This window comes from Ursus maritimus, unplaced genomic scaffold (assembly GCF_017311325.1).
Source record: "Ursus maritimus isolate PB19 unplaced genomic scaffold, ASM1731132v1 scaffold_6, whole genome shotgun sequence".
Lineage (NCBI taxonomy): Eukaryota > Metazoa > Chordata > Mammalia > Carnivora > Ursidae > Ursus > Ursus maritimus.
The window spans coordinates 21,440,624-21,465,346 of record NW_024426774.1 but is presented as its reverse complement, the minus strand read 5'-3'; the positions used below and the strand labels follow the sequence as shown (position 1 = coordinate 21,465,346).

Sequence of the window (24,723 nt, the reverse complement as noted above, 5' to 3'; positions counted from 1 at the left end):
CCTGGCCAGCTCAGTCAGTATAGCATGTGACTCTTGATTTCAGGGTCATGAGTTCAAGGCCCACATTGGACACAAAGCTTACTTAAAATGCATATGATGGGCAAAAACTATACCTTAAAAATGAACGTCCTCGTGAAGATGTCGGGCCTACATGGCTCCCCCATAGAGACTCAGCCTCTGCTTCCAGTGTCTGGGTGGGTCACAGCTACCAAAGCACAACTCAGACGGGTCTACACAGAACCAGGGGTTTATTTGGTGCACCTGACTGGGACGTGTGAAGGTGCGGCCAAGTGCAGAGGAGAAGCCCTGTCATTGGGCCTTGCTCTCACTCTCCCTGTTGGCTCTGTCTGCCTTGTGCTGGCCTCTGAGCTCAGGCAGGCCCCTCCTGGGAGGGGTCCCCGGCAGCTGCCTGCCCACACGGCGCCCCATGTCCCGTCCCCATCCCTGGTGTCAACTAAGAAATCAAAGAACTCTTACCAGAGGACGGGAAGTGGCTGCTGGTCAGACGGACACAAGCCCTGCCCAGCCCAGAACACCTGTGGGGCGATGCACCGCCAGGGCCGGGACCGAGTGACGAGGAAACCAGCCGTGGACGTGCTCCGACACGAATCGATAGTCATTATCCTCAGAGCCATCTTGTGTCGGCGGACTGGACGTCATAGATGATGACGGACGGCGTCTTGAGCGTCTGAGATACAGCAAGGTGCACAAGGAGGGCTCACGCTTTGTGGTTACTGTCTTGCGCCCCTTCATTTGCTTCCTCGGCACGTGCAGTTAATGCTTCGGTTTCAGGGAAGGTGAAACCCAGTGGGAGCTCAGAGGAGAAACGATTACTTAATGCTTGGAGGCAGGAGGCCGAGAACGGGATCACGAAGATCAGAGCACTGGATCGAGATCAGCGAGTGTTTTCTATCAAGGGCCAGAGAGTGAAGTTTCAGTGGCCTTACGTATACACGGTCTGTCACAACTACTCACCTGCCCCATGGTAGCGTGAAAGCAGCCATAAACAACTTCGTGCGCTATCGACATGAAGCCAGTATTAGTCTAAACTAGATTGTTCTAAGTTAAGGTGTTACCAGGAGTCACCAGTACAATTACTATGAAAAGAACTCAAAAAAAAAAAAACCCAAAAAACAAAACCCTGAAAGAAACAAGGGAATTACAGTGGTACCCTTAAAAACATCTATTTAACGCAAAACAGGCAGGAATGGAGGAATAAAGAAGCTACTGGAAGATATGCTGTTATAAACTGAAGAACAAAACTAAGACCAAGGGAGACGCAGGATTCAGGAAGCAGGCGAGGCCACCAAGGAGAGAAGTCGGGACAATGAAGGGGAGTCCCAGGGCCGCCGTGACGCAGCCAGCCCCTAACCAGGCCGTCCCAGTGAGAGCAGGAGAGTGGAGAGCCCTGGAGGAATGTCTCCCCGAAACAAAAAAGAAAAGCCAGAAAGGACCAAGAAAGAAACAGTGGAATATCCTTGGGTTTGAATATGCCCAGAGATTTTTAGCTTTCTTGCAGAATTTGAGGGTGAAGTAGAAATTAATATGCAGAAAACTGTGGCAATGAAGAAAAGAGGCAAATTCTTGCTCTACGTCGTCTGCAGTCCAAGGGTTAAAGTCTGATGAAGTAAATACAATCTTCACACACCGCACGGCTGTGGGTACGTACTCCTAACAGTGTAAGTGCCAATTATCGATTTATCCCAACATGGAGATTATAATCCTGTCTTGAAGATGGAACGATTCAGTGTGTGTGTGTGTGTGTGTGTCTGCGTGCACAAGGGGGAAGAGAAGAGAGCTGAATTCCCATCCTTCAGAGGCGGAAGTCAAGAGAGAATATGGGAAACTGATTTTAAGAATCAGCAGTAGAAGCTTATTACCAGGAATTGAAGATAAATACGAGAAGAAACCGCTGAAGGAATTTCAAGTATTTGCCTCATGGAAATGGTTCTGGCATTTACTCTTTAAGCCTTGTCTTTTTACACTATATACATGGATGGCTTTGATCTTTTTCTGGAACGACAAAACACAGTGAGATACCACCTGACACCAACTAGAATGGCTGGAATCAAAAAGAGATGATAACAAGGCATCAGGAGGACATGCAGACATCAGAACCCTCAAACAATGCCAGTAGGAAGGTAAAATGGAAATGGAAATGCTTTGGGAAACAGTCTGGAAGTGCTTCAGAAAGTTAAATTTAGAGTTACGATACAACCCAGCAATTCTACTTCTAGGTGTAGAGAAGTGGCCAAGAGGAATGGAAATGCCCATTCTTCCGCCCAAGAGAAATGGAAACGTGGCCACACAAAACTTTATACACAAATGTTTATAGCAGCATTATTCCTCACGGCCCCAAATTGGAAACAACCTCACTTGCAACAACAGATGATTGGATAAACAAATTGCGGTGCATACGGTGCATACATAGAATATTATTCAGCCATAAAACAGAATAGTGATGCAGGCTGTGGCACAGATGAGCACCCAAAACATTACACTGAGTGAAAGAAGACAGACACGGGGGCACCTGGGCGGCGCAGTCGGTGAAGTGTCCCACTCTTGGTTTCAGCTCAGATCATGAGCTCTGGGTCCTGGGATCGAGCCCCATGTCACACTCCACACTCAACATGGAGCCTGCTTGAGATTCTCTCTCTCCCTTTCCCTCTGCCCCTCCCACTCATGCTGTCTCTCTAAATAAATAAATAAATAAATAAATAAATAAATAAATAAATTTTAAAAATCTTGAAAAAAGGACAAATATAAAAGGCCACATATTATATGCTTCCGTATAGATGACATGTCCAGAATAGGTAAATCTCTAGAAACAAGGTGGAGTGATGGCTGCCAGCAGCTGGGAAGGGGGCACAGGGAGCGTGACTGCTAATGGGTACAGGATTCCTTGCTGGGGCGAGGAAAATGTTCTGGAATTAGATGGTGGTGATGGGTGCACAACCTTGTGGATATACTGAAAACCACTGAACTACACACTTTTGAAGGGTGAGTTTTATGGTATGTGAATTATATCAATTTAGAAAACAAAGGTGAAACGACAACAAAAAGATCCATCTAGGCACTTCACCGACGAGCGGATACTCTTGTGATAAAGAACCTTCCAGTTCATTGCTCCACTGAGTCTACTGAATGGGCCCTCAGCATCCCCCCAGCGGAGCGGAGGTGACACAGGAAACAAGGGTGGTTATTTTCTGGGTGTAGAATCTCCCTCAGCCTTTTTATGCTGTCTTTGTCCTCTCGTCCTGCACTGTCATTATGAAAACCCTTGCCTGTTCTGCACACCGCTGTTCAGCCTCTTCATAAGTCTAATAAAGAGGAGATAATTCACACAGTGAGGCGAGGAGCTCCCAGGGAGGCATTTTCTCCTGAACAAATGGGCGCCTTCACTCTTCTGTCAGGAGGACATTACTCACTCTCAGGCGGTTTATGACCTCACTTTTCTCCTCCTCCTAATCCCTCACGATGCACACCTTTAAAAAAAAAAAAAAAATCACGTCGTGCGACCTAAATGTACATCATTTTCCTCAGTCACACCTCAACAGAGCTGGCCAAACTGAGACAGAGAAATCGGGGATGGCATGGCCGGCGGAAACCCCTTCAGTTGGTTCATCTTGTCCACCCACGACAGGCAGCCTGCTCTAGAAGGAGCCATTTCCCGCTCGACGTCGGTGCTCCTGCCGACTGCTCTATTCAGCTCACCTCTGCGTCAGTCGTTGGCTGTATCACGTCTGTTTTTACCTCTGTATTTCCTGTTGTACTACAGTGAGATGGTGACGGGAGTGCAGATGTCCTCCACTCAGTTTGGGAGACATGACCGATGTGTCTCTTTTCCCATCTCTCTCTCTCTCTCTTATCTGAATCTCAGCCTCAAAATGCCCCGGCCTTCCTGTCCTCTGTGCTGTCTTGCACCCCGAACGTTAGGGGGCTAGGCCTTCTTGTGCCGACTGCACTAACTAACCACTCCCTAGTCAAGAGTCGCACACATTTAAGCATGGTACTATTTTAGGTTATCGTGCTAGTGTGATACAACGTTAGTTATCCTTGGCCTACAGATTGATTTAGAAATTGCTTTTCTACATGTAAACGGTTACGTCCTAGAATCTACATTCAGACTCTTATTTTTTAAGAACTCAGCCTATAGGCTAAATCCGTCTTCCCAAGAATTGCTCACCTTATAATAAAGCATCATAATGCAGGGTATATAAGTAAGCTGACAGTAATCCAAAGACAGGGGCATGGGGATTCTCTTACCTCTTCTTTATTCCTTTTTCCTGCCTGTTATGTTTGAGTCCTGTAGTATTCACAGTTGCTGGGTGAGGCACGAGGCAGTACTGGATGCCCCCAGCAGATAACTCAGGGCTGGGAGAGTCAGCTCTGAACTAGAAATTGCACCAGCCGGAAGTGGGGGTGGTTTGTTTTCAAGTTTGCACAGAAGCACTCATGAAGATACAGTGATTGCTGCGACTGATAGGTCACCCCCAGTTTTCCTAGGTATTTCTCTGTAGTGTATTCCCCACATCCCAGGATCCGGCCTTCAGCCATCCAGGCTGTTCTTAAGGATTGGCTCCCATTAATCTACCTCTGAGGCACCATTCAGAATGACAGCTCAGCCTTTGAAAACCCAGATTTGAAGGGCCATTGTCCCATCTTCATATGACTTTTCCCCCCAGACTTCATCCTCTTCCCATTCCCACCCCCTTGCCAGTAGAAGACCAAGCTAATATTACCAGACGTCATTAGAACCAATGACTTTAGAGCTCTTAAGAGCTCTTCCTCAACTCAGGCAAACCGAGGTGTTTCCTACTTAGCCATAGTCTTGCTGAGAGGACTGAACACTCACCAGTTCTTACACGGGCACTGCCAGTGTTAGTCTTTGTGACATTCCTTAAAATGTGTTTCCCTAGCAAGGCACTCTTTCTCCTCCCACCTCTTTCTTTCTGAGGAACACACACATTCTTTGCGTTTGTCAATAATTAGTAGGGTTTCTGAGGGGTCTTTGTAGCTCCTACTCCATTTTGTCCTTGAAAAGAGCCTTTGCACAGTTCTGTCCAGAAACTTACATTATAGCCAAGATAGAGTTTGAGCTCCCCTACTGTTGATTGCCAGGACTTGGAAAAGGGGTTGGGAGAGGAAAACACTGTGGGTAAAGAGCAATCGAATCTTGGTGCTGAAGAGGTAACTATAAAACAAGAAAGCTAACTTTAACCGCCATTATCAATTTATTATCCAAGAAGTCACTGTCATTTCCTCCACATTTTGACCTCAGGAAAATTAGGTATCTACTGATATTGCCACTGCTCAAAGTATCTTGGAAAATTGTCTTTTAGAAGGGCCTTGAGAGCACCTTGACCCTACTTATCAGTCTCCTGGGGTTTTTTCTTTCTATTCATAAAATTAATACATACTTAGTTCTCAAGAGGAGAAAAAAGCAGACAACATAGAAAAGTATAAAGAAGAAAGTCAAATACCTGTGAGTCTACCACTTAGATGTAACCACGGTTATCCTTTTAAAGATTTTATTTTAAGTAGTCTCTGCCCCCAACGTGGGGCTTGAAACTACAACCTCTGAGATCAAGAGTTGCACACTCCACCGGCCCAGCCAGCCAGGCACCCCGTCCACCATTATCCTCTTAGTATAAATCCTTCCATATTTTTTTCAGACCCATTCATGCACTTTTGAATATCTGTTCATGGAAAATTTGAATATTTGCCCCAGCAGAGATTAATATGTGTAATTAGGGGAAGCCTCCACAACTCAAAAAGATCAACCATTTCTCTAGAACAATGTAAAGGGCAATTCACTGAAAAAGAAATACAGAAAATAAATGTTAATGTTCAACCTCACAAGAAATCAGGATTATACAAATGAAAATCACAGTGAGATCCCCCCCTTCATGCCCATCAGTTTGGCAAAAAATAAAGACTGATAATGTCAAAGTCCAAATAAATTGAAAGCACAATGTTTCCAGAGGGCAGTTTGACAGTTTACCAATTTTTTAAATGTGCTTTCCCTTTGACCCAGTAAACCTTCTAAGAATCTATCCTGCAGAAATGTTCATATATACAAATATTTCTACAAGAATATGTATTCCAGCTTTGTTTATAATAATCAAAAATTGATTGGACATAGCTACATAATCATCAAGGAGAAAATCAAATTATAATAGTAATAGTGCAATTTACCTAAAAATAACTCTGTCAGTAAATAAAAGCAAATTTTTAAAATCTGGGGGGGGGAACCCCACCAAACTACTATGACCATTGCTCATGGGAAGGGGACAGGAGGCAGGTGTCATAAAGGAGGACTTCTACATCCCACTCCGTATTCTAATGAATTGTTTTAGGATTTCCATGACCTTTTATTTGTCATGCATTACTTCAAAATTTGGAGGATATATGATTTGGGGACACAGCAAAAAACTGTTTGGAGCCATATCTAGCAAATAGGAGAGGGGATATCATTTCTCAAAGAGTATGCTGAGCAGTTTCCTCACAAAGAAGCCTGTAATTGGCCAGATTCGCCCTTGGTCTCAAGTATTCCAAAATATCTATGTAAGTAGGCTGAGTAGCCCTTTGTCTTAAGATGACTTCTCAATGGATAGACACCTGATGCCAAAAAAATAGCTCTTCATTGCCTTCAGATCCAGGCACTGGGGCCTCTTTTTAAGTCTAGATATTTCACTACACGCTTTTGACAGGATATTTTTCCTTTAATCTTTCCAAAGAAACAATTTCCCTCAAAAATATGTTATTCTATACAGTTTGCCTTGGAAATAACAGAATAAATGTCAGAGCTGCACTGTTTCTGTTCCTCACTCAAATGCATGGCAGATCTTCAGAGAAGCTTTACCCATGGTCACATTTTCTTTCTGAATGGGTCTGCCTACATGTCTTAAACTCTTCAACCCTCATTGCCACAATTAATATTATATTGAATTTGGCTTTGCCACATTTCTCGGTCTCTGTTAGTTGATGATCTGAAGGAACTGTCAAAAGGGCCAGACCATAGGCAATACCTCATGTTTAAGAACTTAACAGTTCACATACTTCATCGTCCACATACCTCCCGTTTGAAACAGACCTGAATGGAATGGCTCATGAGGGATGGAGGAACATATGTAACACCATCCTTTGGACTGAAATGTGTCCCCTACAAAATTCGTATCTTGAAGTTAGGAGGTAATTAAGGTTCAGTGAGGTCATAAGGATGGAGCCATAGGACTAATGTTCTTACAGGAAGAGACACCAGAGAGCTCACTCTCTGTGTAGGCTCAAGGAGATCAGAGCACACAGCAAGATGGCGGCCCCCTGCCAGCCAGGAGAAGAGGCCTTAGAATGAAGCCCACCTTGTGAGCACCCTGATCTTGGACTTCCAGCCTCCAGAACTGTGAGAAATAAATTTCTGTTGTTTAAGCCACCCAGCCGGTGATTTTTTATATGGCAGCGCAAGCAGACTAACACTTAAGAAAGCAAATGAGCATACTTCAGAAGCGACCTAAAGCAAATACTGAAAAGTCTGCTGTTTTGTGAGGAGAAAATAATCTGAAGCAAACTAACAGGATCAGCCTAAATCACCTTTCTGGTGAACTATCTTAAGAGTATTGCTTATGGTTTAACTGCAATCCTCGGTCCCAGTAGGTAAGGCCAGATGATGTCCTAAGCTCAAACCCCGATTTAGCCATTAACCTGCAGGCTTCTTTGGACAAAGGACTCATTACATTTGGGCTTGGGTTGTGCTCCAAACATGACGTGTCTGGAGTGGGTGATCTCTGAGGCATCTTCGACCTCCGTGATTCTCACAGATTCTTGGGAACATGGGGCTAATGCCCAAAAGCCAGGCATTAGGCTGTGCTAGGCTTTGTGTGCTCCGAACAACCCTGCCAGACGGGGTTAATGCCCTTTTTAGAAAGGAGGAAAGTAATGCTCCTAAAGGCAAACAGTCTGCCCAGTCAGACAGCTGGCAAGTTGGCAGAGCCAGGAATTGATTCCAGGTCTGTCTGTCCAACTCCTAAGTCCAGGAACTCTCTACCACACCCCTCTGTCTCTTGATGTTATAGCAGTCCGCCCACCCTTCAGTCCCTCCTATACGGCATTTCAGCACTGACTTTCCTTGTTACTTGTCATGATACAGGCTTCTGTAATCACTCCATTTCTCTAGATTTTCAGAAGCTTCCAGATCTTGCAAAGGCACTGCCTGCTTTGTGCCATAGATTGCAGCCTCACTTGAAGGCAGGAACCCATATAAGAACAGTGCCTGGCATGTGTAAGCACCCAGTACCTCTTAGTGCTCATTAGTAGGTCCCTGTGTGTCTTTTACGGTACCTGGATCCTGCGAAGTACCCGGAAGCATGTACCAGGAGCTCGCATCACTCTCCAGTACACGGAGTGGGCATGACCTTAGCTCTGTACATTACTGGAAAGAAACCCAGGTCCCACTGCCATTCGATTCCAGCATCTTCCTGTACAGGACAAGGAGGTGGACTGCATAGATAGTAGTGGCAGGATCGTTCCAGTCCAGATATCAAAGTTTTGGGCACAGACCACTTCCATTCATTCTTGTCATTGAATGACCAAACCTAAAGGAGAGGTGCACCACTCCTAGAGAATATGACCAGATCATCTTTCCATGAAACTTCTTTAAATAGGGGCCTGGACTGCTAACTAGAGAGGCTAAGGAAAATATATTTCCTCTTTTTTAACATTCCCAAACTAGCTCTCCAGTTTAAGGAAAGACAAAAACGCTCCCCCTTCCCTGCCTAGTAAACTCCTGTCCATCCTCAAGTCCATCTCAGAGAGTTCCTTTTTGGGCAATCCCACTGCTTACTATATGCTTGGCATATAGTGAAATCACGTGAAATTTCGTGAAATCATGAAAGAGTTCTACTTCCTTCTGGGAAAGTGACTAGTGTATGTATTAGGGTCACTTAGGCTCACTGAGTCCCCGTGTTCTCAGGGCACTGAAAGATCTATAGGATTCCTTATATTCCTTAAATTCTACCTTGAATATGCCAAGGGAAAGAATAAATCTCAGATACAAATGCGCTTTTTTTAATGTTATGAAAACAAAACACCCAGTTTCCCATTTTAAAACATATCCTTAGATTATTTTACCTGCATGATAGAAAGGCCAGGCCAAAATTAAGCTACAGAGGGTAAATGGCATCTCTGAAATCGGCATCACAGAATACAGATAACCCAGCTGAGGCTCTGAAATATCCATCTTAACCTTAGGAATGATATCAATAAATGGACAGGCTATCTGAGCAAACTCTGCCAACTCTGACTGCCAGAAAAGATGAAGATGACAAAAAGAAGTTCACTGAATATGAAGAAAGGACAGAGGACAAGGTGATTGCTGAAGAGACTGATGGACAAGGCACAAGACATCTGTCATGCCCGGGGGTCCGTGTTAGCTTTATTACATTACTTCCATATCAGCAGATCACCTCATTTGCTGGCTAATCAGGCAGAATTAAATATTTTACATTATCTTTCTTAATCCTGCATGTGATCAGTTGAAAACCCAGGGCTCTAAAAATCTAATTGTAACTGCTTACCAGAAATGTCATCTTCACTTTGAAGGACTGGACCAGAGCCACATACAAGGCTGTGTTTTCCGTTTTCCTAAAGTACATGTACGGCCAGACCTGGACACACACGTACATGTGCCTGGTGCCGAACGTCTCCAGGGCTCGTGAGCCGGAAGCTTGGATCCCTGACCCTGCTTCAGAACTCAAATCCAGCCAGAGATTAAAAAGAGCCATGGTAGTGGAGAAGAGGGGCATGGAGGTGGTGGTAGGATGTAGAGAAGAAAAAGAAACAACTGTCAAAACCTTAGCAAAAGTCAAGAAAGCAAAATCTAAATCTAGATTTAGAGTGTGCTGTGGGCCTCGACGCCACCTAATTGAAAGGACAGGAAATAGTCCCTGTCCCAGTAAGAGGCGATGGTTTAAGGTTCTAGGAGCTTGCTTATCCTTTCCCAGTGAAGACTTGGAGCTCCCTACCGCTACCGTCCACCTCTCCTGGCTCCCAGAGAGCAGTGTGATCACATGGCAGTGACAGCAGTCCGCTCCTTCCCCACTTCCCAGGATGCTACCCTCGTGTTCTCTGTGGTTTCCAGTGTGTGAAGATGTTTCTTGGGCAGACCCAAAATTAAGAGGCGAAAAACCTTCTGGAGCCAAATTGTAGAGTCCAGTGAGCTGGAGCCCAGCCCACTACCCTCTGTGCCTGTCGTTGCTGACAGAGGTGAACAAGGCAATGAAAAAAGAGGTGTGTGGTTCATGGCTTGCCGAACTTCTGTCTGCCTTGGTGTGTTGTAGGTTAGTGGTGTGAATACTCTGTGTACGTCTGCACTGTGGGAATAATCTGTTGGTGGCATAAGTGTCGTGCGTGCATGTGTGTGTGAGTAAAACGTACTGCGGTGGAACAGGGTGTAAAGGGGCGGCTGGTCACTCACACTTTCCTCTTCCTCCTTCCATTCCTTTAAACACGATTGGAGGGCTCTGTACTGTAGTACAACCCTGGAAAAGCGATCTGACTTGGGGGTTGAGGGGGTCCAGAGGTTAGGTGAATTACAACTCCCCTGAAAGGGTCTCAAAAAACAAAAGTTTTATATCCTTTTCCTTCCTTTGGTCAAAACAAATGAAAACTAGGAAAAGAAAGATCGTGGTTACATTTGCTAAGTGACTTCCCGTGACTATCCTGTTCTCAGTTAAGAAAACCATCTTCCAGGGCCCCTGGGTGGCTCAGTCGGTTAAGTGTCTGCCTTTGACTGAGGTCATGATCCCAGAGTCCTGGGATCAAGCCCCATGTCGGGTTCCCTGCTCAGCGGGGAACCTGCTTCAGGATTCTCCCCTCCCTCGGTCCCTCCCCACCCCCACTCGTGCTCACGTGCTCTCGCTTTCTCTCAAATAAACAAATAAAATCTTTTAAAAAATTAAAAAAGGAAAAGAAAACCATCTCCTCTACTTAGTCTGCTCTTCTAGTTTTAGCATGTGGGAATCTAATTGTGTAGATTCAGTTGTACATGAAATATAATTTGCATCAAATACTTATATAGACTCCTTCCCTCAGCCAATCAGATTGCCTGCCGTTCTCCCTTCCTTCCTTCTTTATAAATTGTGAAATAGTTCAATGACACTGAAAAGTGTAGAGAACAAGATCATGACCACCCATGGACCCACCACCCAGCTTTGTTATTTCTTCATGTTTTGCTATTTTTGCTTCAGGTAGTTTTTAAGAAATAAAATGTCACACAAACACAATGTGACCTCTTGGCTTAGGACGCTTAGTGCTGTGAAGATGCAGCCTATGTCAGAAGCTAGCTTTTAGAAACGCATTTGAACAGAAGAACAGTAGGATTTTGTAAGAATTTCTTTTTTTTAATATTTTCTTATTATATTATGTTAGTCACCATACAGTACATCCCCAGTTTCCGATGTAAAGTTCGATGATTCATTAGTTGCGTATAACACCCAGTGCACCATGCAATACGTGCCCTCCTTACTACCCATCACCAATCTATGTAAGAATTTCTCTTGATCTTTGCCATTCTGCAGTTTTACCACAATGAGCCCACATCTGAATTTATTTTCATTTATATCGCTCATGATGCTGTTCTTCCTGAATCTCAGTATTTGTGTTTCTCCTCGATTCTGAACAATTCTTACACATTCTATGTTTTATTATTGCCTCCCCTACTTCCTCAATCGTCTCCTTCTGGAACCCCTAGAAGGTATACATTAGACTTTCTCTTTTCTCTTCTTCATGTCTTTTAAAACTGCTAGACAGAGGAGTGCCTGGGTGCCTCAGTTCGTTGAGCATCCAACTCGGTTTTGGTTCAGGTCATGATGTCAAGGTCATGAGACTGAGCCCTGGGTCGGGCTTCGTGCTCAGTGGGGAGTCTGCTTGAGATTCTCTCTCCGCCTCCCTCTGCCTCTCTCCCACAACTCACGTGCTCTCTCCCTTTCTCTCTTCTCTCTGTCTCTCTATCTGTCTCGCTCTCTCAAATAATAAAATCTTTTAAAAAATTTTTAAAAACCACTAGAGAGAGAAGCCTGGGGTGCTGAGGCTGCGTGTCACCTTATTCTTGTTCCAGGGTCGATGAAACAGAAGTAACCTCGAGAACTGAAAACACCGTCCTTTAAACACAGAAAGTCACAGTCCTTTAAGAAACAGAAAAGACCGTTGTGGGAAGTCATGGCAAAATGGGGTGAGGAGCACCCCACTGTGCACACATTTACTCAGCACACTGTATTTTAATTTTCTGCATTGCAAACAGCAGGTGTGCACCAGTATAATAGGGCCACTGGTGTAATAAGACAGTCCCTGGCCCCGAAGAGCTTGAGTCTGGAAGAGTGTGTAGCCCACAGCTGAATGAGAAGTGCCGTGGTGGGGATACACCTGAAGTGCTATGGGGTGCGGCTGGGGAGCCCACCTGGCCTGAGGAGCCCGCTTCCCTGCTTTGAGGGGGCAAGGGAAGGTGAGCTAAAGGACGAGTCAGCTTGGGGAAGGGTAACCCAGGCAGAGGCAGCAGCTCATGAAAGGTCCAGAGCCAAGAGAATATGTCAGTGTTGGTGCCTTTTCAAGCAGTTGTGTGTGGAAAGAGCTTGCAGTACAAGGAAGGATGGAAAAGGATGAGGTGTAGCTCTTACAGGGACGGGTTGTGAGGGGCTTTGTGGGCCAGAACCAGAAATTTGCACATTCTCCAGAGGGCAGTGGGGAGCCATTGAAGAGTTTAAGCAGGGATAGGTTTTATCAGATTTGTACTCTATTAATAAAGAGTAACATGGCTGAGTATAAAGAATAAGTTGGAGGGGCACCTGGGTGACTCAGTCGATTAATCCAACTCGTGATCTCAGCTCAGGTCTCAATCTCAGGGTTGTGAGTTCAAGTCCCGCATTCACATCACGCATTGGGCTCCAATTTATTCTTTTTTTTTTTTTTAAGTAATTGGAGATTACAATACTGGAGGCGGGGAGAACCACCCAGACTGTTGCATTGATCTGTCTAGTAACAGATTATGGCAGCCTGGACTAGGGAGGTGGCAATTGGGATGTTGAGAAGTGAGTTTGAGGGGGCGCCTGGGTGGCTCAGTCGTTAAGTGTCTGCCTTTGGCTCAGGGCGTGATCCCAGAGTCCTGGAATCAAGCCCCGCATCAGGTTTCTCTGCTGGGAGCCTGCTTCTTCCTCTCCCACTACCCCTGCCTGTGTTCCCTCTCTCGCTGGCTGTCTCTCTCTCTCTCTGTCAAATAAATAAATAAAATCTTTTTTTAAAAAAAAAGTGAGTTTGAGAAGTCTTAAGAATTCAGAGAACATAACGGTAGGTCATTTCCTTTAAAATAAAAGGGTAGGGGACCAAGTAAGGTGCTTGTTTCATGGTCAAAACCAATAGATCCTTCTACCAGTGTCAGTGGTTGTCAGCACGTTTTGAGCCTTGACTCACCTAAGGACCAAGACCTACTCCCAACAGAAACAAGTCCATATCATTGGTGATTCTCTGCAGGTGGCCCCGGAAGATGGCAGTGCAGTTTACAGAAAATAAAATGAAATGCCCAGGTGATCTCTGCATGCCCTTCCATTGGGCATGTCTGGCTGCCTGCCACCCCCATTTTGGTGAATCACTGATCTGTGCAACAGAGAAGCATTTGGAGCAGAAAGTTATCCTTCACTTAAAGTAAACAGCATGTGAAGGGAACTCGTTTGCAACACGGTGCTGGTTGAGATTATCTCCCCTACCACCTGTGCCTGAGACACTAGCTTTCTCCAGATACAAACACAACCTTCACGTAACTACACGTTCTCCCCCTGATGAAGTAACAGATCAGCAAGTATGTGACGAATTGGGGTTGTGTAGACAAAACACCAGCTATTCCAGCCAAGGCACCTGCAGTTGGTTGTGAATCATCCACACCAACTTTCAGCAGTGAGATTCTCAGAACAATTGTTCACTTCCATCCTTCGTTTCCACCATGTACAATTAGCCCAAGACCCGAGAGTGAACCAGCAACTGTAAGGAACCAGAAACATTATAAATAACCCAGAGAATCCTTTTATAACAGCAACTGCCTACTGATTTTGTGGCCTAACAGCTCAAGCAAAAAAGGATATAAATACGATATTGTGCAATGACTAATTACTCAAAATTTTGTGCATCAGCAGAAGTGGAACCTGTGGTTGGTGCTAATATTATCAGATGTCTTTACCGTTTAATAATCTGGTAGCTCTATATTATGTAGCACGCAGTTTTCACAGAGAACAATGATTTTATTTCAAGTACCTCTCACTGACATAAAAAAGCAGCTGTTGGAAGATGAACATTTGGCAGAAAATGTTTTAGCAGAATCTTTTGTGAGATACTAAATCATATTGGATTAACTGTTGTCTGTCTAGAATAGTGGAGTCCCAAAGAAAAAAAGATGGCTGACCACAGAAGGCAAGGGACGTCTTTAGAACTCAGTGAATCACTCACAGACATTTTAGCTGTAAGTGCCATTTACTCACCAATATATCAAGTTATTTATATACAAAGCTTCCATTAATGTTGCCTGAAGAATGGGCCTTTTTTTATTCCAGTTTAGCTCACACTCAGGATTCTACTTCTCTCAGTAATTCCATTCCAATAATGGGATTCTTTAAATTATAGAATAAATTAATCCACCACAGACATTTTTGGCCAGAATGGGGTTTTTAAACTAGTTTCAAGTCTCCACAGGCCATTGTCTGTGGCCAGCCAGACCGAAGAGCAGCGAGGGCTGTGACTCAGAGCAGCACCTGCTGAGCCCATGGCAGCCTGCCCCAGAACCTGAGGAGTTCCCTGGCCTCATGGCCCACCACTCCCAGGTTGACAACAGACCCTTACATGTTCTTCAGGCTGGTCAAGCACTGGTCGCTGTTCTAGCAAGGAAGTGACGTCATGCCACGGCTGCTGGGCACAGCCAATTTTAGCAAAACAATATTATGATCGAGCTGCTTTCATGTGGCCATACTGATTCAAGAACGTTTTTCACAGTAAACATGATAACTAAAACATAAAATTCTCCTCTTTCCTAAACTATCAAGCAATGTACAAAGCAAAGACTTTTACCTTATCCCCAATTCCCACTCCTGGGGTGGAGTGTGTGATCGGTAAAGATTAAAAATGACTTCATCAAGATAAAAAGCTTCTGCACAGCCAAGGAAACAGTCAAAAAAACTAAGAGGCAGCCCATGGAATGGGAGAATATATTTGCAAATGACACTACAGATAAAAGACTGGTATCCAAGATCTACAAAGAACTTCTCAAACTCAATACACAAGAAACAAACAAATCATAAAACGGGCAGAAGATATGAACAGACACTTTTCCAATGAAGACATACAAATGGCTAACAGACACATGAAAAAATGTTCAAAATCAGTAGCCATCAGGGAAATTCAAATCAAAACCACACTAAGATACCACCTTATGCCAGTTAGAATGGCGAAAATTGACAAGGCAGGAAACAACAATTGTTGGAGAGGATGTGGAGAAAGGGGATCCCTCCTACTTTGTTGGTGGGAATGCAAGTTGGTACAGCCACTCTGGAAAACAGTGTGGAGGTCCCTTAAAAAGTTAAAAATTGAGCTACCCTATGATCCAGCCATTGCGCTACTGGGTATTTACCCCAAAGATACAGACGTAGTGAAGAGAAGGGCCATATGCACCCCAATGTTCGTAGCAGCATTGTCCACAATAGCTAAATCGTGGAAGGAGCCGAGATGCCCTTCAACAGATGACTGGATTAAGAAGATGTGGTCCATATATACAATGGAATGTTACTCAGCTATCAAAAAAAACGAATTCTCAACATTTGCTGCAACATGGACGGCACTGGAGGAGATAATGCTAAGTGAAATAAGTCAAGCAGAGAAAGACAATTATCATATGGTTTCTCTCATCTATGGAACATAAGAACTAGGAAGATCGGTAGGAGAAGAAAGGGATAAAGAAAGGGGTGGTAATCAGAAGGGGGAATGAAGCATGAGAGACTATGGACTCTGAGAAACAAACTGAGGGCTTCAGAGGGGAGGGGGTGGGGGAATGGGATAGACTGGTGATGGGTAGTAAGGAGGGCACGTATTGCATGGTGCACTGGGTGTTATACGCAACTAATGAATCATCGAACTTTACATCAAAATCCAGGGACGTACTGTATGGTGACTAACATAATATAATTTAAAAATATATGATTATAAAAAAATAAAAATAAAAAATAAAAATGGGGGGTTTTCTGAGATGGCTGAGGATTGCTTTTAGGGCAGAGCCCAGGATTGGGCCAAGAGTGGCATGAGGTGCAGAAAAGGATATGGGGATAGGGATGTCTGTTCTGTATGTTATTTGGTAATATGAGACAGCATGTCTGCATTTTCGTATGGTCATTTTGACGCAAGTGCTAACTCCAAATAGCTTCATCAGAATGCCCCATTTCGGGGCACCTGGGTGGCTCAGCTGGTTAAGCCTCTAACTCTTGGTTTTGGCTCAGGTCATGATCTCAGGGTTGTGGGATCGAGCCCCACATCAGGCTTTGCGCTCAGCGTGGAGTCTGCCTGAGATTCCTTTCCCCTCCTTTTCCCTCCCCCTCTGCTCCTCCCCTGCCCCCACTCATTTGCAAGCTCTCTCTCTCTCTCTCTCTCAAATAAATAAATAATCTTTTTTTTTTTAATGCCCCATTTCATTACTGGCATGACTGGCCAGCCCAGAAACCTCAAAAACCAGAAACTGAGAGTGGACACTGAATCAGGCCCCATATGGAGCCAGCAAATGACCTCTGTCAATATGGGCCACTGGTTGACTTGGACCAGGAGCCATATATCACCAAAAATGGAGCCAGATCAGTCCGTGGTGCTGACCTCTGACAGTGAACACCACAACCAATGTACAGTGGAGATCAAACAGAATTGATGCAATTCTTATGATCATCTGTACTCTTACAAATGGTTACCAAATACTTGTAGGGTACCAGTAAATGAAGAATCTGGAAGTTGTGGGATGAAGGCTGACAGAGTTTTTCTTATTCTCTAGTAGTTGAATTTTAATCAATGTGTTGAAAACTGAAAGACCGTTGTCATTTTTTAATACCATTTATAGTCTTTTGGGGCAGTGAGATGCTTGGACGTATATCAGCCCCACGTAGCTTTGGTTTTGCACTCAACCCCCGATTGATCCCTCTCTGTTTCATTCATCTAAAATAAAGACGGCTTTAGCCCCCAAACCTCATTCCAGATGGAAATGCATAATTCAAGAGAAATACTGATGTCAAAGAAGAGAAGGCACACCAATTTGTGTCAGCAGTTGCTGTAAATTAAAGAGTACAAGGAGAGTTTAATGTAATGTAGAATTGAAAATAAAATTAGAACGAATATTTAGGCAGTCCTCCGCCTCTTTTTTTCCCTTCTGTGACACGAAGGATTGACTCCCAGCCTAAGTACCTAAGACAGTTCATTTTTCTTGCCTGCTGGAATTTTCTTTCCCCATAAAATGTTGCATGTTTGTCTTTGGCATCCAAAATTAGATCTTTTCACCTTTTCCATTCTAATCTCAACAGAACAGTCAGGGTAGGAAGAGTCCACGATCCCCCCCCAACCCGTCTTCCATACCCGTCATGCTTACAGCCCAGAAAGGACCCCTGCTCCACCAGTCTGACTAGTCAACTGCTGGAAATGGCGATTAGTTCTTCCCTGATACTGATTCTCCCTAATGTGGGCGTCACCTCCATGGTTTCTTTTCTCTTCCTAAAGCTGAGAAATGAAAGAGTCGATAACACACATCTCACACGTGAACTACTGCGCCAAAGAAAGATTCTTCAGCACACATCTGAAAGAGGGAAATCCCCTCTAAAGTAGTGGTACTGGGAAGATTCACATTTAGTTCAACGGAACTGCCATTATTTAGAAACTTCTTGGAGTTCCTTCTTCGAATTTCCCTCGGAACTGGTGGTGCTCTTTATAGCTGCCTACTGTCTAGGCCAATAGTGAGTTCCCCAGCTTGATCTCCCACTGTCATCACCGGACTTGGTTTTCAATGATTCCCTCTTTCCAGAAACAAATTCCTTAGAACAGTGGTTCTCAAAATGCAGTGCTGGACCAGCTACGTCAGCATCATCTGGGAACATCATCTGGGCCCCACCTCAGATTTAATGGATCAGAAACTTGGGGGTGAGCCCAGCAGTCCACATTGTAACAAGCCCTCCAGGTAATTCTGATGCTCGCTCTAGTTTGAGAACCGCGGACTTAGAAGATGAGATATTGCCTCCATTGAGGATATTCAGAGATGTGCTACAGATTTGGAAAGTATTCCAAAGAAAGATTTCTAAATCTTTTGGAGAGAAGTTGGAGTCCACGTGTGGCCTCTCCAGAGGACGGCTTCCACAGAGACCTCTCTCCACTAAGCCATCCACTTCCGCCACCTTGCCGTTTGACCTTGAGCAAGTTCTCACACTTGGTTTCTCATCTGGAACATGAAAGACCCATCCTGCCTATGTCACAGGATTGTTATGAGACTCAAAGTGAATCACATCAGGAAACATGCTCTATAAAGCATGTCGGTATGCTATCAGTCCTGCGAGAAAGTGAAAGTCATTGGTACTCCGAAGACAGGATTCTGGTAATCTGAGCATTACATCAGGGCAAAGACTTGGAAAAAGTTATAATTTCCTTGGCCAGATCCACCTTTTTGTCTGTATAATGCCTGCTTCATCGTCTTAGTGGACGTGCCTTGGAGTCCACCTGTTTACCTGGTGCTAAGAGAGGGACACCACTGCCTGATAAATGGCTACCAGGTCTAGATAAATATATCCATTTTCGGACGTGCTGTTTTCTATGAAAAGCTCTGCGGTGACTGTAAGGACAGACTGTGTGTGTATGCACCGAAGCTCTCACGAGCAGAGCCCATCATGTGCTAACAGCGGAAGGGTCAGTACTGAAACCACCCATTGCAGCACTATGCAAGGGAGTCATGACCTTCAAGAGGGACGCTAAGTGTCCACTGCCACACAGTAATAATTGCAGAGGGGACCAAAAAGAAAATCATTCAAGCAAACCAAATCTATAGAAACCTAGAGTTCAAGACCAGACCAGTCAACTTGTCTGTGCTGGAGAGAATGTGGGTGGATTTTACCCTAGAGATTAGCCGTCTTGTTTTTTGCTTTTTTGGGTTTTTTAAGATTTTATTTATTTATTTGAGAGAGTGAGTGAGAGAGAGAGAACACAAGCTGGGGGAGGGACAGAGGGAGAAGCAGACTCGTCGCTGAGCAGGCAGCCTGACGTGGGGCTCAATCCCAGGACCCTGAGATCATGACCTGAGCCAAAGGCAGAGCCACCCAGGTGCCCTTAGAGATTAGCCTTTACTAACACCTTCACCATAGGAATTCTTCAACAGCGAGATCCTGGTGCATTTATGATTTCACTTAAAAATGTTACCGACTGTTCAGTGAACATATCTGGTCAGGAAGTTAAACATGTTGCTTTAGTGCTTATTACGAATGCAGTTTTCGTAACACAGAGTAGTTCCCACTAGACCCACATCAACTTCACTTTTCACACAAAGTGCCAGCTAAAATCAAGAGATTAGGTATGAATCTAGTTGGTTAAATGTGATTAAGTTATTGGCTGATTATGCAATAATAAGCTATTGGTTAATTATGGAGTCGGAATATGAAAAGATTTTGTTCAAAAATGTGTTCCTACTTAACAAGTCTACAGAGACAGAAAGTAGATTAGTGGTTCCTAGGCATGGGGGGGATCAGGGAGGAAGGAGGTGTGATTGTTAGTTGGGACAAGGTTTCTTTTAGGGGGAACGAAAATTTCTAACATTAGACTGCAGTGATGGTTGTTCAACCCTGTGAATATATTTAAAAACATTGAATTATATACTTAAAGTGGGCAGCTTATATGGTATATTAATTATATCACAATAAAGCTGTTTTTTGGGGGGTGCCTGGCTGGCCTAGTTGGTAGAGCATGTGACTCTTGATCCCAGGGTTGTGAGTTGGAGCCCCACATTGGGCCTAGAGCTGATATTTAAAGAAATAAAAAAGTGGTGTTTTTTTTTTTTTTAAGATGTATGTATTTGAGAGAGAGAAGAAGAGAGAGTGCAGGGGAGGGGGAGGGGAAGAGCAGGAGGAGAGGGAGAGAGAGACCCAAGCAGACTCTGCATTGAGCGTGGAGCCCCATGTGGCTCATGACCCTGAGATCATGACCTGAGCCAAAACCAAGAGTTGGACACTTAACCAACCATGCCACCCAGGCACCCCAAAAGGTGTTTGTTTTTTTTTTACTCAAATAGCTAATAAATTGTAGAGCTGAGAAAACACTGTGCCTATTTAAAAGACAGGAATAAAAATCATCAATACTTTGCTGCATGCAGTTTCATACTTGATTAATATGAAATAATAATCACTTGAAATATATTAAGGCAGGAAATATTTGCTCTCTCTTTTAATCACACAGTGTTTTAAAAGCTGACTATCTCAGTCTAATAGTTGAAATGTAAGTGTAATAAACAATGGTGGCTAGTAGTTGAAGCCACAGTCATGGACATTTATGACACAATGATTTGTCCATGTTCCCTACAGGTTTATTTAGAATAAAAATCAGTAGCTCTTACACAATAGTGATAAGGAAGCTGGATTCTCACTGTCCATCTTGATGCTTCTAAACCGATCTGGTTAGGGGGGCCACAAGGTTGAGGTTGGGAAGGATGTGATCTCATCCTTATGATGTCAGTATGTGCTGATAAGAGAAAATAGAGATACTCGGATCTGAGCTGTGAAACGGGGCTCTTGGGTAAGCATCATCCTATCTCATGGTATGTTCGTCAGACTCACTGTTGTCTGCCTAGGAGAGAACCTTTACACTTTCCTACCTTGGGAAGATGGGCCAGGCTCCACTAGTTCTCATCCCCTTGGGAAGTCCTCACTGCAGGGCGTGGGGCCTCACTGGTGGCCATGGAGACCTGACAAGGCAAACAGGAGACGAACTGGCTGGGAGAGGTAGGGATTTCTGACCCAGCAGAAAGCTACCAACACCTGCCTAGTGTGCCTTGCAATTTGGAGATTGCTGGTTAGGGCTTCTTTTTTTTTTTTTTAAGATTTATTTATTTATTTATTTTAGAGAAAGAGGGTGGGGGGAGGGGCAGAGGGAGAAGGAGAGAGAAACTCAAGCCAGCTCCGCGCTGAGTGTGGAGCGTGACACGGGGCTCGATCTCCTGACCCTGAGATCATGACCTGAGCTGAAATCAAGAGTCAGACGCTTAACTGACCGTGCCACGCAGGCACCCCTGGTTAGGGTTTCTTGTGCCCCAGCAGATCCTAACCGGGCCACTGGCAGGTTCTCGCGGACGTGAGGCCCTACTGCAGGGCTACTCAACCTCTCTTGCACTAATCACCACCCACCCCAAGTGAGCCTTTTAAGATTTTTCTTTTCCTATTTGTCATCTTCCCCCATGAAATTTGAGTACCACGACTCTCTCTTTCTAGGTAGATAGATAGATTTACCTACTGTGCCTTCGGAGAGCCACAGATCATTGTAATATCTAAAAAAATGTTCTACCACAACCCGCTCCCAGCACGCAAGCGTGAGTTTCCAGCCCCGGTTGAGAATGCGTGCCCTGGATGGAATGAAGGGTCTAGGCAGGGCCTCGCTCTCTCTGCTCACACCCGGAGTGAGTGGTGAGGTCCGTCCCATGGAGAAGACGGGTCAGATGGCCCAGTGTCCATCCCTAACCAGGACGGGCCCCGACTTCAGATCCCAGCACAGCTAGAGGAGCGTCCTCCGAATCACGCGTCCCTGCGCCATCTGTTCAGCTGCCTGCCGGCCTCCAGGCTCGGCCACCACCTCCTCCCCCGGGAAGCAGCCCTCTGCCCGGCGGCGGCCTCACTGGGACGGAAAGCGGGGTCCTCAGTCATAAGCGGCCATGCTGGTGGAGGGGCGCAGCTCTCCCTGCCAGCGACTCACCCTCCTCCCGTGCTGTCCTCCAGCCCCTCCCCGCTGTACGCCTCTCCCAGAAGCCTCCCTCATTGCTCTCCCTGTGTTCCTTCACCCTAAATGAAAGCATAACATTCACCAGCTTTCCCCAGTCTGGCACTGACGAGAGGGACCTTTATACTCTTCACTTTACAGTGCTTTAGTGTCCTCTTCACAGCCTCCTAAAGTATCTCCCTGCCCCCACAGAGGAATGGATGTCCCAGGTCCCAATACCTACAGGCGGCCACTACTAGAACTCTCTGGAGCCTGGCCTTCCTCGTAATTAAGAGCCACAGGACACTGGCACACACAGGACAGTGTGTGCTCCTCACCTGATCACTCAGCACCCGTCCTCCTGACAGTCTCACTGGCTGTGAGAACATCCTGCAGCATTAAGCCACGCACAGCATACACTCCTTCCCTGGGACCCTTGGGTCAGGCCCTAGGATCACGACCTTCTTGGTCCCTTAGAACCCTTGTCTGGTCCCTTCTGACGTAGGTCATGGGCTTTCATTTCGAAAAATGTTAACAAACGAAGAGGTCCTCCGAGATGGTGCCGTCTAAGCCCATCTCACTTTTGTGGGGCACCCGCGCTGCTCCGGGCACTGTGCTAGGCCTTTCCTAGACATTATCTACTTCAGTATTTACAGCAGTCCTGTGCGGTAGGTGCCCATTTTACAGACAGTCACAGAGGAGGTTGAGTAACTTGCCAGGGTGGTGAAATCGGGACATAAACTCAGGTCCATCTGATTCCAAACCATCTACTGCATTGTCCCAGCTGAGAAAACATGTTCCCAGTTGAGAAAACCGTTTTCCCCAGCTACTTCCAGCGGGGCTCCACTGTGGGTTATAAAAATACTGAATTTGCCATTCTTAAAAGATGACGCATGGCTAATAAAAAGGCAGGATTTGAAACCATGTTTGCTCGTTCCCTCTGTGCTGCATTCTTGAGGGTCATGACACAAGGGCTCCCGCCAGTCCTTGATTAGTCCTTTAAGGATAAAGAACGACTTGTACATCCCCAGGCCTGCCAGATGTTCATGCCTCAACCTCCTGCAGACAGGAGCGACGTGGGAGCCCATTCTCAGAACGTGGAAGCAGGAGCACAGCAGGACTGCCCCCCACGCTAGCCCGAGGGCGAGCCATCTCAGGGTTGGTGCAGCCCTGCTGGCGTGGGGGTGGAAGGTGGCAGGGATCCTGGCAGGCTGACATGGCTCTCTCTCTCTTTCCTGAACCCCTTGCGATATTCTTTCTTGAGAAGAAACAGTGCATTGATTTGGGATTTAGTCATGTTTCATCCCATCTGCCTTTTCCCTGGCCTCTAAAACCACAAGCCTGGCCGAGGAGTTCGGGTCCACAGTGTGGGCTTTGAATAGCTTTGTGTAGGGAGAGGTTTCGAAAAGAAAGGAAAGTGGTTATCTACTCCTCAGCTGGAATGTGTTAAGCCATCGAGGAAGAATGTGAGGGTTTTAGCTGTTAGGGTCCGTCAGCAGTTCGGGTGATGAGTCATCCAGTGTGGGGACGGATTCCTGAGAAATGAAGCCTCGTGATGACATCATTCTTGCAAGATTGTCTGGGGTCTGTTGTAGCCGCCTGACATGTTCTTACCTTGGGGATTTTCATCACATGGGTTTTTTCCCAACCACACTTAATACCCACCGTGCCTTCTTAACTCATCCAGTTTTCTATCAACTAGAATTTGGCAACCTGGGACTTTCACAGGTCTGTCTCCTTGTCATCCTTGCTCCAGGGCATTCTTGGGACAGTGTGTGCTCCTCACCTGATCACTCAGCACCCGTCCTCCTGACAGTCCTCAAATCCGTCGGCACGTGTTTCAGCGGTGAGCCTGGCGCCGTGCTAGTCTGAGGGGCTGAAGGCCCAAAAGGAGGGCCGGAGCATGCCGGAGGGTGCCTACCCAGACTCATGGGATCAGGGAAGACCGCACTTTAAATGTGGTGCCAGTCAGTAAATACGTGATGACTAAGTGAATACCTCAGTGGAGTCTTAGAAGATGAGTAGAAGTTAGTCCAGGGAAGAGTCCAAGCGAGGTATTTCCGTGAAGGAAGATCCAGGCTTCCATAGATGAACAGGAAGAAGTAAGAGATGAAACCGGGCAAGTGTGCTAGGGAGCCTCGTGTCCCATGCTGAAGAGCCAAAATTATATCCTAAGGAAGCTGAGAAACGTTCAAAGGGCTTTAGGCATGGAGGTGAGGTGGCCAGATTTACAGCAGTGTGGAGGCTGGCTTGGAAGGGGCCAGACTGGAGGCAGGGAGACCAGTCAGGGAGTTAACGCAGTCCTCTAGAGGTGACGTGAGCATGAAGCAGGGTGACGGGAGGAGGGATGGAGATGAGAGAACAGATCTGAGCAATATTTAGGATTTAAACTTGGCAGCTGGTGACGAATTAGTTCTATGGGAGGGTGTTCTCCAGAAGACCCCCAGACTTTCCGTGTGGGAAAGATAAGGGGCCCCGTGTTCAGGCAGAGGTGCGAGTTCGGTTGGGGCATGCTGAGTTGGAGTTGCCTGCAGGGGACATGAGACTGGTCGAGCAGACTCATGGGTACTTGGATACACAAATCCGAAGACAGAAGAGAGCGTGGGCTGAAGAGACTGACTTAGGACTCATGGTGTTCACAGCAGTTGAAACCATAACTGCACAGCAGTGGAAGCACCTGGAAATTATAGGCAATGAGAAAGACACTGGGCCAAGGACAGAAGCCAAGGGAAT

General features: G+C 45.5%; 1 protein-coding gene across 2 annotated transcripts in view; it reads left to right on the top strand.

Moving 5' to 3' along the window:
• RBKS (ribokinase) overlaps positions 1 to 24,723 on the top strand; it is an 81,568-nt gene that overhangs the window by 45,682 nt on the left and 11,163 nt on the right. Inside the window, exon 8 of one of the 2 annotated variants that reach the window (XM_008700284.2) lies at positions 7,252 to 7,432. The exons of the other annotated variant lie outside the window; for it this stretch is intronic. Coding sequence (XP_008698506.1) covers positions 7,252 to 7,284 — 33 coding nt within the window. The 3' untranslated portion in view covers positions 7,285 to 7,432. Of the gene's footprint in view, positions 1 to 7,251; positions 7,433 to 24,723 lie in introns of those variants that run through there. 2 annotated transcript variants of the gene reach the window in all.